Consider the following 16,325-nt stretch of genomic DNA (forward strand, 5'->3'; position numbering starts at 1 on the left):
CCAACCGAAACACAGTTAATCACCGAAGCCTTCAAGCAGCAAAATATTCAAAGCATCTTGCTGATAGATACCTGTTAGATTTACATGTGTTCTCGAATGGACGCTTTCCTCTGAGCTGCTTTTCATCCAGGAGCCCCCGCGCTTATTGGATGGCTGTTATACTTAAAGCGATGCCATGAATGCACAACAATCAGCCAAGCGTTCCTCTGAGAGGTGTGTTTGTATTAGGATATCAATCACGGCGAGCGCTGTGATGCCAGTGCCAGTGCTGTCATGGGGGATTGCCGTGTTGAACACACGAGGCAGCTCCCAGCATGGCACTCACGTTTTCTCTATCGCAGAGGAGCACTGATTGATTTGTTTATGGTAATTGCGTAGCCAATCCATTATCCTTAACTACCTTATAGAGTGTTTTACTGTGATACACACAGTAGCGGGAAAACACTGTGATGTCCTATTGTAGTAAAGTCAGTCCAGGAAGCGTCTTTATTTTTCTTCCCTCTGCAGCTGAGAAGACGCGAGGGGAAACATCCATGTTTTCTTGCTGCCACAGCATTGTGTGGAGAGCTGCTGTGTTGTTAAATGGTTCTTTCATTATTTAAACATGGGGAGAGGCTATTATGGTCTGTAGTGGTACGATGTACACAGGGCTTTGTATGTTGGGTAAAAAATAACAGAAGGATGTTAGTGTCTACTTTAATCATTAAAAAAACACGTAAAACCTGATTATAACATACAATAATTGGCAGGAGATCCTTGTTTGCATGATTCTGTTGAACAAGATCTAAAATAAAAACCATAATAGTTAGAACATTCATTCCTTCTGCAGCAGAAAGCTAAGGTGTCTGTCTTCACAGTCCTCACGTCATGACCGTACCTTACCTTACCTTATGTGGCATGGTAACGTGCTAGCACCACGTTAATCATCTTCCTCCACTGTCTAAAACAAGCTAAAAGAACTTGCTAGCTAGTGGTATCTAATGTCTGTCCAGCTAAGCCCCGCCCACCAAAAATGTCATACTGTTTACGAACAGTAAAAGGGTCTATATATGATGTACGTTGCTTTCTGTCTGGTGAATCAGCATCCTCAAATGTGATGTTATTAATTTCAACCCTTAAATTCCACTCAAGTTATAATATGAAGCATTTGTAAAATAACATGTTGAAATATCAACATCTCATCATGCTGCAGATTTATAACAGTTTGAAATGAGCCATTGAAGAAACCGTCTGAGTGAGCAGCAGTCAGTGTTGCTCCCTCCCTGTAAAGTTCCTCCTCTTGACATTTTGGATGTTGCTGTTTCACTGTTTGCAGCAGTTTTCCTCCCCTCAGATGTTGTGTCACAAATGTATTAGCGCTGCAAATCTTCCAGTAGCTTAACTGGGGAATATCAGAACCCTCATATTTCTCCACACAGCCCTTTAAATGTCATCACCCACATTCACCACTGAGAGAGTGGAAATCATTTTAGAGATATTTTGCAGTAGTATATATATTTTTTTTTTTACAGTTTCTCTTCAGTACAGTATTGCATTGTATTCTTCCTGGCGTGGTTCCAGTGCTGCATAATGTCGTATGCAGTAAGATTTTAGTGAATCCATTAAAAATATACACTGTGCTGTATCTGTGGCGAAGGCATTTCCATGATAAAGGGAAAAAACATCTACAGTCCTTAGAAGCTGTCAGTTACTACATAAATCACATACATGCTACACACCCACACACAGACAGACATATGCAACACACATCAACACAGGGAGGATTACAGCCGCCTCCGTTCACACCCTCAGCTGGGCATCAGATGTTCGATTTCTCACCTCTTAAAGGTGCAATAAGTAAGATTTTTACAGCCAAGTAGCACAAAATGACCACAGTGTGGGACTGCAGGGGTTTCACAGGGTTCAATACCAGTGACTCAACGATTACTTGAGCAAGTGCAGCCATTTCTGGCTTTTAAAAACTGACTCTCCCAACCTGTTTTAGATCAAAAACCACTGACAGATGGTGCTACAACTGGACACTGAAAGACAGTACAACTACAAAGATATGAAAACCTTGTTATGAAGCCAAAAGCAGCGTTATTGTTTTAGCATCCTGCATGAAACGACCTCTCTACTTGATGTTATTGTTGCATGTCTGCCCAAATTAACCTGCTTTTCTACAGATAAAATACAAAGGACAGGATGAGTGGAGGGCTGAACTACAGATGAGATAAAATCTGTCAGCGATGCTGCTGCTCCCCTTCATCCCTGATAGAGTTCAATGAAGTTCATACATTACCTAATGCCCCTCTAACTGAGAGAAGCTGGCCTGTGGGAAGGCGCATGTCATGGGCTGCCTCTGCGGTTGTAAATATGGAAGAAAGAGTTCACCCTGCCATGCCGAAGCCCTTCATTCATCCTTGCTGGCCAATAGCTCCCTAAATCGTCCCACAGAGTCTGGAACAGACGACCGGGCAGAGCCTGGAGGCTTGGAGGGCCGAGGGGGGAAGGAAGGGGAGGAAAGCTACAGAGACAGAAGGCCGGTTAAGGTTCCCGTTGGCTAGGAAGGCGAGAGCTGCCAGGACTGAAAGCTGAACAGCCGCAGATCGTCTGCAGGCTTTGTTCTGTGGATTATGCGCGGACAAATGGGAGCGATTACAGAGATTTTTCAGGACCTCGCAAAGCTCATTTATCTACGTTGCCAAGATAACACGACTCACATCAGCACAGGAGATAAGACCGCGAGTAGTAAACAACACAGAATAACGACTGGACGGAGATAATTGTTTTTTAATGAGACATATTTCCCTGTGATATTAAAAACAATTAGTTAACCGACAATGTGTGTTTTTGTTTTTCTTCCAGGAGGAGGTGTGCCCCACCTCACCAGGAGAGGAGGTTCAGAGGTGTGTGTGGTCATCAGCGGTCAACATCAAGGACAAGTTTATTTATGTGACACAGCCAACCTTGGATCGAGTGCTCATCGTCGACATCCAGTCTCAGAAGGCTGTCCAGGTAGATTTCAACATAAATTACGAAACCAGGTTCATGTCAATTTACAAAGAGCGTATGATGTGGGAGGAGTTACAGTCTTACATAGAGAAGAGGACAAAATTAAAATATATTTTTAGTTTGTGCTTTTGTTAAAATAAAGGTTCTTTGCGCCTCCGTCTGAGCCAAAGAACCTTAAGGTTACACGAGACCAGTGAAGTTTTTTTTCCCCCTCATCTTTGATGTATTTTTTCAAACAGTTACACCACAAAAAGTTCCCACATTGATGGAAAACATATTCCAAAAGAGCTTTTGATAAATCTTTACTTCATATGGGTATTTTCTATGATTGATTTTGTTGAACGAAGGACATATTTTTTTCATTAAATCGGTCCCTTTGACTCCGAATTCAGTTTGATACAAAACATCGTCCTTCATAAAGAAACAAGCTTATTTTAAAGGCGCTGGACTACGCGCTCCAACTTTTACCCAAAGTGCATGGGGAACTTTTTGGAAACAGCTTGCTCATTAGTTATGCCTGCACTTAAAATATTCTACTTGAGTAATAATTTAGTAGGATACTAATACACAAGAGTGAGTGCTGTGGTGTGCTGATGATACTGGCCCTGCTGAGCTTCAGACGTAGGCTGGAGGCCGAGTGTGAGACGTGTTTGACAGGTGGTTGAGTCTAAAGGACACTTCATTATGTCAGTAATGTACCTAACGATGTAAACTTTTCCTCAGTGTGTGCTTTCTGCAGTCCATCAGAGGTGCGTCCAGATACTCAAAGCTAATAGATGTCACAGTGTTGTTAAGCCCAGTAATTGGCCAATCGTAAGCACCACCTTTTTTTCCCATGCACCAGCCACAGCTGCTCTAATCACGACCTCGGAGAACGTTTCTCAACTTTCTGTTATAATCTCCTGCGACCCCGTGTCCTCATGAGGTGACATTTTGGGTTTGCTTCACATTAATTACTCTTCTTAACTCAGACCTGTTGGTCTCGTTTTTGAACACTTTTCTTTCATGTCATCTAGTGGTAGCAAAACAACTTAGTGTAAAGATAAGATGAGGAGCATCTCAGCAACGTCATTTTACGGCTGATCCCCAGACAAAAGTGGACAAGGTACAAAACCTGATTATTTTTTATGGTTAAAACTTGTTTGTTTATGGTTTGTAGTTTGCACACAAACTTGCTAGGATGTTGCAAATTAGCAAGTATTCCTTTGAGGACATTGGGACTTTATTATTGTTCGTGCAAAGTTAAAGTGTAAAAAGCTCAGTTCAGACTGAAGATTTATGACGAGACAAGTTGAAACATGCAACTTCTTGCAATGCACAGTTCTGCAACGTTGTCGAAACCTGTCGGTTCACGCCAATGCAACTAGATGAGATGGTGTATCATCTCTATGCAACAACTCTGTACTTCTGTTCTGATTTGCAGCTTTTCAGGCTTATTGTGTGGCTGAATATAATTTGTAGCTTCTTAAAATATGAATGAGGATAGTGATAGTGAGATACTGGCTACAGCTGCATTTGTAGTAGTGATGAAACAAAACAAGCATCAGATGGGCTGTGTTTATAATGAATATGCCACAATAATATAAATAAGCAGCGCAAAATAATCAGTCAATGAGAATGTGTGTGTGAGGGGGCATAAGCACATACAGCGAGCAGCAGCAGCGACCAACCATCCATCACCGGCACACCATGAGGACGTAAACAGAGGGCTCTGTGGTGACGGAGCACCTGCCACAGCAGGCAAACATGCTGTCTGCGGTCATTTTGACTTGACCAGCAAACTTCACTACAAGCTGATCGGCTGTTGAAACAGGTGACGTGCTTTACATTTTAAAACCAGCTGCCACTGGTTTGACCAGCTGAGTTGCAGGTGACACCATCAGCCAGCTTGAGTTGAGCTCAGACGGCCAGTTCACACAGCTGCAACATTTCTCTGCAGCATTCTAAAACATCTTTGTCTCGTTGTGAATCTTTGGTCTGAACTGGGCTTTAATGTAAGAAAACATAACCTGCGAAGATTTCAAAAGAAACCAACAGTTTACACGAGAATAAATAGTTCTTGCATGTGTTACAAATAAGTCTACAATGGTTTTATTTTATTTTAATTCATATGTGATACATTTCCAGGACACAAATCACAGTCACTTATTTGTTTGGTCACAGATGTACAATATGACGAAGGCTGAAATTCCACACAAGCATGCTGTTTAGTGCGACAAAACAGTATGTGAGATTTTTTAGTATGTCAAAAACCTTAGTATGAAACATGAATTGTCTCCGTATTGTATACTCCAACAAAATATTTTTGATTTGATTTGATTTGGAATTATAAAAGCACAACTCTAAGGAGTATCAAAACAAAGAAAACCCCAGAGGACAGCACTTAAAACCATTACTAACAACACTTATTTCCAAAGTGGTCCTCAGTGGAGACAGCAGAACAGCACATAAGAACATACACATCATTTATAAACAAACAAATTACATTATGAACCTACTCATACCTCTCCTGGGGTTTAAATTACATCTCAAAGGTGAACCATCTTCCCCACAAGTCCTCCTTACCTTTTGTTTTGAAAATTCCCTTTGTTTAATATGCAGGGGCAGGTTGATCCATGGTGAGATCCCAGTATAGAAAGTCTTATAGTATTACAGTATACAAACACGGGACACTATTGCAGCATAAATATCCCATAATGCAGTGCAGTTGTGAAGACAGTGTTCGTAACAGACAGTGACACTGACAGCTCTGTGACGTCAGTAACTCTTAAATTTAAGTGTAAGTATAAGATTTCCCTTTGCTAGGTGTAATATGGTGCGGGTTACTATGGTTAAACGTCTCCACCCGGCAACCAGGCTCTCAGAAACGTGGTAATTACAGCTCATCAGTAATGTTCTAAGCGCATATTCCAAACTACTGGATGGTGAAAAACTGACAAAATTAGCCTCTCCTGCATGGCTACAGGTAATTTCTATCAGGTTTCTATCCATCTGTAAAGAAATGCACTTCCTTGCGTTGGACACTAGAGGCATCATCCGTACATTTACAGATCTATGGACACCAGGCACATACTTGAGTGGAAATGAGGCGTTAGGGTTCCAAAAGTCAGCTCCATTTTGGATCTGGTTTGAGACTGGTAAAATCCCCATAAAGCTTAGCTATTTTACCAAAGAGCACTCTAGAAAAGCTGTAACATGATTCTAGTTTTTAACCTGTGTTTTGCCAGTTTAATTAATCAAAGTTAATCAAGTTAAAGTGTCATCAGAGCTCTGAATCAGGATCTCCAGTATCTGGATCAAGCAGCCTGTGATAAATAAGGTGTCAGAGTAACTACACCTGTTGTTCTAATGTGTCAGCTACATTTAATCAACATTTCATATCTTCTGCTGCTTGTCTCATTTTCAGGTTGTAGCTACAGGTTATGAACATTAATCAGGCTGTCACTCAAAACTGTTTCTGCCTTCTCAGCCAGCAACAGCTCAGTACAGATCTCAGGGTTTTTTTTTTAATTAGTTTTAATTATGTGTTATTTGATTTGCTTGCAAATGTTGAAATCCAAACCCCTGCCGTAGTTTGACAAATGATTACGGGACATTGTGTCATCTGGTTCAACATGTGTTGGATTTTTCTGTGTGATGATGGGTTTTAGGTTTCTGACTTGTCAGAAGCTTTGACATTGGGTCGCACCTGCTTTGCTCCACCTGCACCGATGATCTAAAGTGCTGCTTTTAGATCAGTTTTCTCACCTTGAGTTCACCTGCTAACCCCTGACCCGACACACCTCATGCATACTGCTGCAGTCGAGACCTGCACTTAACCGTCACATTGATATGTGGACCATGTAACCCCGAGACCCACCTCTTCACAGATACTGTAACCTGGCAACCCCTCATAGATACTGTAACGTGGCAACTGCAGTTTCCCTCACTGATGGTGTAAGAGGCAATCCCTTTAACACTCTGCCACCTTGCAGCACCATTTATTTTCCTGGGGGAATTTTATTTTTTGCGAGGCAGGCTCAGGAAGTAGCACAATTCTTAGATGACAACATTCGGCACATTTCTAGTGAGCGCCGTCGAGTTAAATCATCTGTGCCGGTGGGGTTTTGGGTGTGTCAGGTTAATCCAGGGTTGCTCGGATCCCTGCAGATGTTTTTGACACCGTGATGGCTGTTTACAGCTCGCCAGCCTCTCAGGGACCTGCCAGTAAGCAGGTTGGTGTCCCAGAGACTGTCACAAGCTCATTATTCAGTCGCCTGGAGGTTTAGCTTCATTGCATTATATTAGCAGTTGTTAATTAAGCACCTGAACCACCTCTCGTCGAGAATAGTAAGAGAGACACGAGTTTTGGTTTCCAAGCTTTCCATTTTCTCATTGAATTATTAATATGATTGACATGCGGAAAGTACTAATAATGAGCAAGTTGCATTTTGAAATTTGTAACCAATTAAGTGCTTGGTGAAGACTTTTTAATGAGCAGATTGTTTTTTGCATGTTTAAAACCAATTAATTGCAAATTGCACGTGGATAAATAAATGTATGAAGGCGCAGTGATGTTTTCCGCGCTTCATCTCTGACAGATCTGCTGTCGGCGCTAAAGTTACATGAACATATTGGCTGCGGATCTTGATAATCTTCCTCAGCCAGAAAGAAGTTGTTAGTCAAGAGAAAAAGAACAACACGAACACCTGTTTTCTCCGATGACTACACGCTCAGAGATTAGTTAGGATTCAACAGATATTCTCATCTCATTTGCAATAACCCTCTCAGGAGCTGTTTGCTCTCTCAGTGATACAATATATATTTTGCCTAGGTAAACAATACTATTAGGGCTGCATAGCAAAAACAAATAGTGTAGAAAGTAAGCTGCAGTCAAAGGGGATTGTGGGAATATAGGGTTGCAATAATTTTCCTGGAATAAAAAAAGATGATTGCTTTTTCTTGCCGTTGTTGAGGCTGTAGCTCCTGCATGCATTCCTCTCCCCTGTGCTTTCCCTATTCCCTTTGAGCTGGCTGTCTATCTGCACTCAGGTGGACATAATGCACGAGGAGCGCTTCTCTGTCACATGCGACTCATCTATTGTTCAGACTTGGAATATTGCCGCCGTGCGTCAAGGAACGGATAAAGACTGAAAGCAATTACTTCAGTGTGGTAAAGCAATTGTGTCTGTCACCACTTGATTTGAAATGCAGCTGAACACCAAAAACACCTTCTACATAAAAAGCACACCTCCACTCTGCCTTGTTAAAAGAAGACTTGCTCCTGTCAACCCCTGATGCATTAGCCTGCAGGAAAACTTTTCAGAAACATTACCACCGCACATCAAAGGAGGATCTCTTCAAAAGCAAAGTCTAGATTGCCTTCAATTGTTATTCTGTGGCCCTGCTGTCTTTAAAGGCTCACTTTGGTCTGATTTGATTGTGTGTGTCCTCTCCAGACGGTCAGCACCGACCCTTTTCCTGTGAAGCTTCACTATGACAAATCTCACGACCAGGTGTGGCTGCTCAGCTGGGGAGACATGGAGAAGAACTTCCCCACTCTGCAGGTCAGTCACAACTCACTGTTTATAACACACAAATGTTCCTAATTCCTCTGCAGAGTTTCATCTTTGTGAATTGATAAAAGCAGAGAGATGCAGACACTCAGTATTGACAGGATTTAATCCAAGGTTAGCGAAGGGGCAGTGCATGTTTGTTCAGATCATGTACTTGTGTCCTCTAGGTCCGGTGTGTGAGATTTAGTGGTATCTAGCGGTGAGGTTGCAGATTTTAACCAGCTGAAACCTGCCAAGTGTTTAGGAGATCTACAGCGACTGACATGAAAAGCAAAAACACTACATGATCCAGTATAGAGCCAGTGTTTGGTTTGTCCATTCTAGGCTACTGTAGAAACATGGCAGCGTAACATGAAAATGTACATATATTAACTTCTCATTCTGAGGAAACGAAAACACGATTCTTAGTTTGAGGAGATTATAAACTGAATGAAAACATTATCATTATATTCCATCTAAATTCTACTCACAGGACCTTTATTATCTTTGTCAAATTAAAAACATTTTTCTGGATTCTTGTTTGATAGAAAGGTCATCATAATTCCCCCAAGCCTAAAGTGATGTCTTCAGATTGCTCAATTTGACTGACCAACAGTCCAAAGCCCAAAGAAATTCATTTTACTATGATATAAAACTGATAAAAACAGAAATGACCTTCATTTTAAGGAACACTTTATCCCCACAAACCATCATTTGTATATTAATTACTCACTGTGTTATGTTTAATTTTTAAAGAATAGTGTTTTATTCCCCACATGCCTCCACAGAGAATGAAGAATCCAAAAACAAAGAAAAGAGGTGATAGTGTTTAACAACAAACTCTCACACAGCTTGCAAATTATATCGCAAGTCTCATTTATCAAGTCGTATGCTCAGTACTTCCCAAACACAGAGTAGTGCGCCTGTGCTGTTGATGCAGAAGTGTTTTAAAGACTGCTGTTTTAGGGGACGTACATATGCCGCATTTTTTGCTCCCTCAAATTCATTGTTTTCAATGTAGATGCTTGGCAGGTGTGCTCAAACACCAGAGCGATGCCCTCATGCCACCTATTTTCAGGGCATGACAGCTGCACCCCGAGATAAACCGAGTTAAACTTTGGGAATGCAGCAGTGCACACAACATGTCATGTGACAAGGAACAACCAAACACAGCTGACAGATATCTTTCCCTTCTTCTGTAAATATTCAGTCTGATAAATACAAAAAAGGTGATCATGTTAGTGCAGGTCTACCCAGAGCTTTACATCTGTCCCACAGACGATAGGTCTACACACTTATAAACAGCGCCTGGAGGAGATCAGCTCTGCACTCAGAATTTCAGGTAAATACGCTATGAAACAGTACTTGTTAGGGCCGTAATATACTTGCTGCTTGATTGAACGTACGCGTACACAACGCGCCGTGTCTGTGTTGTGTACGCAGCACTATGCAGCCAAAATGCACAATACTGGCGGTCACCACTCGGGGCAGACAACAGAAATATATCCCGGAAATCGTGAAGAATCTCATGAGAAGAAGAAGAAGGGTCTGGTCTGATCATCTGGTCGGGTCACTGTGTGCATTCGCACTAGCACCTCTAGCGGTTATATGAATATTGCATCTCGCGCACATGTCGCGGTACCTCGCGTTGAGATGTGCGTTCGACACGTCAAACAAATGCAGATCATGCATGGCAGCCATGATGCAGTCGCGTATGCATTGTTTGCAGCAAGTATATTATGGCCCCTAAGGTTGCTTAGCAACCTCGGACACAGCCTGCCGCTGCGCTCTTGAAAGCTGGCACAAAAAAGCACCCACTAGTGCCCAGTGCCCGACCTCGCGTTTTTCAAGTAGTTAAAGACCGCGCTCTTGGAAGCTGTCAGGATGTGTACGGCCCCTTGGAGAGACTGTGTTTAGGAAGTACTGAACATACGAGTGGATAAATGAGACATGGGTTGTGCTACATGAGTTGCATGAAAGTTTGTAAATGGATGTTTTGATATAGTTTTGCTGTTGTGAAAAAGGCCCCCCCTCTACTCCGATTCATAAACAGTTTTCTGAGTTTCTGGATTGTTTGTTCACCGTGGGGGCATGCAAAAAAAAAACAAACAAACAACAACAACAACAAAAAAAAAAGGTTTTCTTGACAAATTCAGCGTTAACATGGCACCTTGTAATTGATATACAAATGATTATTTTGGGGCTGAACTGTTCCTTTAAGAAGCTGGTGGCAGCAAATGTTTTAACTTGAAAAGTAACTCACATGATTAATTGATTATCAAAACAATGACCAATTAATTGACTTCTTGTTCCAGAGTTAGATCAGATAAACATATATATTTTTCAAAAATAAAATTACATCAGTCTCATTGTGTTTATTACAATATATGTGTCTTTGTTTTCATATAGACTCCAGTATCGACCACAAAGCATTAAAAATTGTACAAGGTCATAAAAACCACAACAATCAGCTTTATTTACATTTATAGACTTTATTCAACTTAAACCAAACAAAGAAGCCACACACACACACAGTATAATGTAAATAACCTTATAATCAACACTTGGCTGATTAAACGTCCAGTTTGTCCCCTTTTTTCCAATATGACATGATGGTGGCATTAATCACTGCAGCCTCTCTGGGATACTCAACGGCTGATTTGTTTGTCTTGCTCGATGAGGGGTAATTAGTCGTCACTTACAGTGCAGTGTGTGGAAGGATTTGGACAGTGACACATTTTCTGTTGTTTTGGCTCAGAAGTGCAGCACATTGGATCTGAAGTAAAAACAAGGAGAGGGTGCTGATTGGACACAAACATGGTCTGATTAATATTTGAGACTCCAAACAAACAGTTTTTATTTTAAAAGATTTGGGACCATGATCTTTATTCGGGTGTTTCTCAGTTATCTGAAACTAATTTTGGGTTTTGTCTGAAAATTTCATGTCATGATGACATTTACACCAACATGGACTAACAAAAGCTGGGTAAAAAACACACTGAGAGGAATGATGTGTATCCTGCTACAACAGCTCACATGGTAAATGTACTATAATGTACATTATACTCACCACTCCAATGCTCCAAGTTGCTCCTTTTTAACAGAACTGAAGTGTTCATACCCAGTTGTTTCTTCTTTGCATGATTTAATCGATGCTCAGGGATAACTGTCAACAGTACTCAACAGTCCTCTGGATGTTTTTTCACATTAAACGTTTACTTGTAAAGAGAAGAACACAAGATGTTTAAAGTCCAGTTGAAGCAAAAATAAATATTTGTAATGAGTCTCTCACACCACAGAAAAATGTGTCACTGACCACCCAGCCAAATTTAAGTGATTAGAAAAATCACCATGAACAAAAATTAGGTTTCAGAATATTGCAAAAATGTGCTCTGCTTCGAGGCGCTGACGGAGCTTAAACAAAGGACGAGCCACTGCCAAGAGACAGACTCTAGTTAGCAGCTAACCAAGTAGCACAAAACACACACATCCTGAGCTGACGAACAAGCTACTGCACATGCTCCAGTGCATTATCGAGCCATGATCTCAGGCCCTCAAAAAAACTGATCTGACTCCACAATGCAGTACTGTATAGGTCAAGGTCTCCTCACATTTTTACTAAGTATATTCTAACATGTTTAATTTGTTTGTGAAGCATGTGTTTGAGTCACGGTAGCTTGTTGGAGTACAATGTTGGAGGGGAAAAGACAAAGTGGAACAACATGACTCTCAATATATTCAGTATTATTTCCATTAAAGAACATCTTGTGAGATTTATGAAGACGACATAAACATGGGGAAGTTTTGAGTTTGCATTAAAGGGATAGTACAGATTTTTTTTGAAGTGGGGCTGTATGAGGTACTTATTCATAGTAAGTGTATTACATACAGTAGCAGGAGTCAGACACAGAAGCAAAGCAATGTACTGCTGTGGATGAGGGTCAGTCAGCAATAAAATGAATTTTAGCTGCCTAAAAACAAATCCCACCTAAAAAAAAAAATCTAAAACAGATTAAGCTTATGACATATTGAGTGTAATTACACCACTTTACCTTTCCGTCAGACACCCTAACTAACAGGAAAGCCGTTAACAGCTTCAGTTCCACATCTATGCTGTCTTCAAGAGTCTTGACTCCATTGACAAAAACAGTAATTTTGGCTCATTGAATACAAGAGCTGCTGCAGTTAGTTTGGCATTTAAATTGGTTAGTTCAGTTTCACCAAAGTCACACAGTAACACATAACGATCAAGCAACGGTAGACCAGCAGCTCCTGTATCCAGCAATGTTAAATCACTGTTTTTCTGACCCAAACTATCCCTTTAACTGGGGACTGAAAATAAGAAATAGTGGCGGCAATCTTTTTGGCACTGAGGTAAATTTCATTTTTTATTTATTCAATCAACCTTTATTTAACCAGAAAGTCCCACTGAGACTGAATATCTCTTTTACATGAGAGACCTGGCCAAGGTAGCAGCCAATCAAAGCACATTTAAAATGCAACAAATACAACATATAATACAAAAATCCATAATAATACAACAACTATTCAAACATAGTGGCCTCTCAAGAAAAACAAGTGCATGTCTCCGTCACTATATTCTTTATGATGCCCTGAAATTCATCAGTGGATCTAAGTGTTTCTAATTTTAGATCTTTTTAAAGATTGTTCCATGTCCAAGGTGCAGAGTAGGAGAATAATGTTTTTCCCAGATCTGTTAAAACCCGGGGTACTAAATCAAATTAATGAAGGAGAATTTACATCTTCTGGAGAAAGCTCACCGGCATGGCCCATTTGTTGGTGCAGCTGTAGTCACATCCATGTTAGGTGAACAGTGACTGTCTTTTATGTATGTAATCCTCTCATTTTTCAGCAGGATGATGAAAGGGTTAGAAGTCCCACACTGTTTACCTCATATGGATGTAAAGACCCAGTGTGGTGGAGAACAGAACAGAAGCGTCTCTGTCCAAATACTTATGACACTTAATGTCACCGTTACACAAATGTGAAGATCGTGATACAAATAGAATCAATCAATAAATAATGAAATGGTAATTTATTTAAAAAAAAAAAAAAAAATCCTTTGTTTCCTCTGAGAGTCGTCTTGATTCAGCTCGAGCCTTTAGTGGTTTTACTTGTTTGAAAATCCTGCTTGTCATCGCCTGCACAGAAATTCATAATGCAGGGTTTGGTCTGTGGCAATTTGCTTTGTGCATTGTGGCACAATCAAAGCAAAACCCTGCCTACACACAAGCACATGTCTGCACGCTTCCATGCATGCACAAGTATTATTTAGACACCAGTGACTACAGCACACATCACCTCCCACTGTGCAGCTCCAGCATCTCCGCAAGAAGAGACTGAAGGGTGGTGTCTCAAATCAGCACACAGATCAACATGATAGCAACATACTGAGGGATCAGTTGGACCTGATTTTGGTTTTTAGGGAATGGAACTCTTTAATTTACATAGAAAATAAATGTCAATTAAAAGTGCTGCTCTAGTTTCAAACAAGTACGAGCAGAAACCAGCAACACTGAGATTGTTCCTCATGTTCATGTTTCACACCCTCCTCCTTCTTCGTTAATGTTCACCAGGTGATCAATCAGGCCAGTGGAAGAATCTCCCACCACACCGTTCACACACAGCCAATCGGCAGACGCTTCGACAGGGTGGACGACTTCTTCATCCCCGCCTCCAGCCTCATCATTAACCACATCAGGTGCGTCCAGAATGATCCAAGAGCACTCCTAATGCAAATTGATTCGCAAATTACATTCACCCCATTGGCATTTCATTCACTTTTTTCTCCTCGACTCAATACGACGATAATGATTTGGACGGGCATTTTGTGTGCGAGAGTGAGTGTGTGCATGTCTGTTAAGGCGGTAATGGAGGATTTTGGAGGAAAGCCCAGCGGTCATCTGTGCTGCAGAGGAGACCGTGGCACATCACATGAAATAGAGCTAAAAATAAACCCTCTGTACATCAGCTGTGTAATCGACTTTTTATAAATCAAAAAGCCAGTTAACAACAACTGACAAGTTTTTAATTACTAAAAGATCAGTCTTGTAATTCTGCCAGTAGTGATGAGCCATATAAACAGTGATCAACACAGAAATATGTGATTGGTTTCAAAGAAAAAAAAAAAAAAACAAGAAAGTATGCACTTAAGTTACACGACCTGACAACATATCGTATCACAGAAACAAAGCTTTTCCTTTTTTTTGGATTTAAGAGTACAAAACAGTGTGCATCACAAAATATTTAAAAATCAAACTTTATTCATAAAGCACTTTTCATACAAACAGAAGGCAACCAAAGTGCTTCACACAATTAAAACAATAAAAGAATACACCCACCCCCTAAATAAAAAATAATACAACATTAAAATATCACAACAGTTTAAAAAGCATTGGGGTTGCCTTTCCCAGGTGGAGAGAGCTGCTGAAGGAGAAAGGTAATACAATCACAGGCCAGCGCTAACAGCGGCTAACAGCTAACAGCGGCGCAGTGATGCGAGGAGGAGGCTGTTAGCGACTGGCCGCTAACAGCGGCTAACAGCCAACAGCGGCGCTGGCCTGTGATTGCATTACCATTCTCCCTCAGCAGCTCTCTCTACCTGGGAAAGGCTACCCCGATGTGGGCCTTCGTTTTTTTAATTCGACGGTCACGCTGCCTTTTCTGTTCCCTTTTGCGCTTTCTTGGCGACAAGGATTCCGTCTCCCACGATGCTGCATATGCATGATCCTGCATTATGCTCAAAGAGTGGGACTTTGTTTCATATTTGCCAGGGTAGTAGCGAAGCGCCTCTTACTCCTCTCCTTCGGCTCCTCAGTCACGCAGTGCTGGCCTGGCTCTCAACGAAAACGCCGAAGACGGTGCTGTATGTCCCTTGCTGGCGGGTGTATTCTCAAGATGGCGAAACGTAATGGAACCCCACAGACGACTTACCTGCACAATGTACAAACAAATCCGAAATTCTCCTTTTACGAGAATAAGTCAGATTATTGGTGGAGGTAATAGTACACCAGTGATGACATATTTATGAATGCAGACATCAATTTTTGCCAATAGACAACTGAAATTGTTACACAATGTCCCTTTAAAAAACCCACAACTCATCATCACCACAATGCACCCTTATCCGTGATTGTCAACATAAGTCAGCTCCATCATATGCAGACACAGATATTTAAAACAAGAAACAAACCAAATCATAAAGCAAGAAAGTATAGAACACAGTGTGCAGACGATCTTCCAAAGCATATATAGGATATCTTTACAAATGTGCTAACACTCTTCTTCCCAGCAGCCCATTCTTGGAGTGAAGGCGCGCCCTCGGTCTTCCATCTCCTGAGAAGAGTCCGTCTGACTATTATAAAAGTAGTTTGGACCCAGCTTCTAATGTGTTTGTCTCCTCCCATTAAGAGAAACAAAGCTGTTTCTAATGTATCGTATGGCTGCACTGAGGCCCATTTCCTCAAATAGCCACAGCAGGGCTGGATGAGTTTTCGCCAAACACACTCCATGCTAATGTTTTACTATCAGAAGTTGAGTAGGTAGATCAGAGAGATGAATTATTCTTCTAAGGAAACTGTCTGGTGTTGGTACAGAGAGCAACAGTTCAACAACTCATATATATATATATATAGATCAGTTGTAGGTTAATAAGGTGATCATGTGTTGGTGATACGTTGGACACAAGATTTCTGGGTCTAGAGCTGCAAGTAACAAGGAAGGGGGGGTCTTTTATGTTGCAAATATTAATTTACTTTTGGTAGCCCACTACAACAA

The 16,325-nt window shown here is 41.1% G+C and overlaps 1 protein-coding gene across 2 annotated transcripts in view; it reads left to right on the forward strand.

Moving 5' to 3' along the window:
- Positions 1-16,325, forward strand: part of fstl5 (follistatin-like 5) — a 271,372-nt gene that overhangs the window by 243,844 nt on the left and 11,203 nt on the right. For both annotated transcript variants that reach the window (XM_049585115.1, XM_049585116.1), the window contains exons 13-15: positions 2,848-2,997; positions 8,433-8,540; positions 14,126-14,250. In XM_049585115.1, the coding sequence (XP_049441072.1) occupies positions 2,848-2,997; positions 8,433-8,540; positions 14,126-14,250 (383 nt within the window). The remainder of the gene's footprint in view (positions 1-2,847; positions 2,998-8,432; positions 8,541-14,125; positions 14,251-16,325) is intronic.

Source organism: Epinephelus fuscoguttatus, linkage group LG9 (assembly GCF_011397635.1).
Source record: "Epinephelus fuscoguttatus linkage group LG9, E.fuscoguttatus.final_Chr_v1".
In the NCBI taxonomy this organism is placed as follows: domain Eukaryota; kingdom Metazoa; phylum Chordata; class Actinopteri; order Perciformes; family Serranidae; genus Epinephelus; species Epinephelus fuscoguttatus.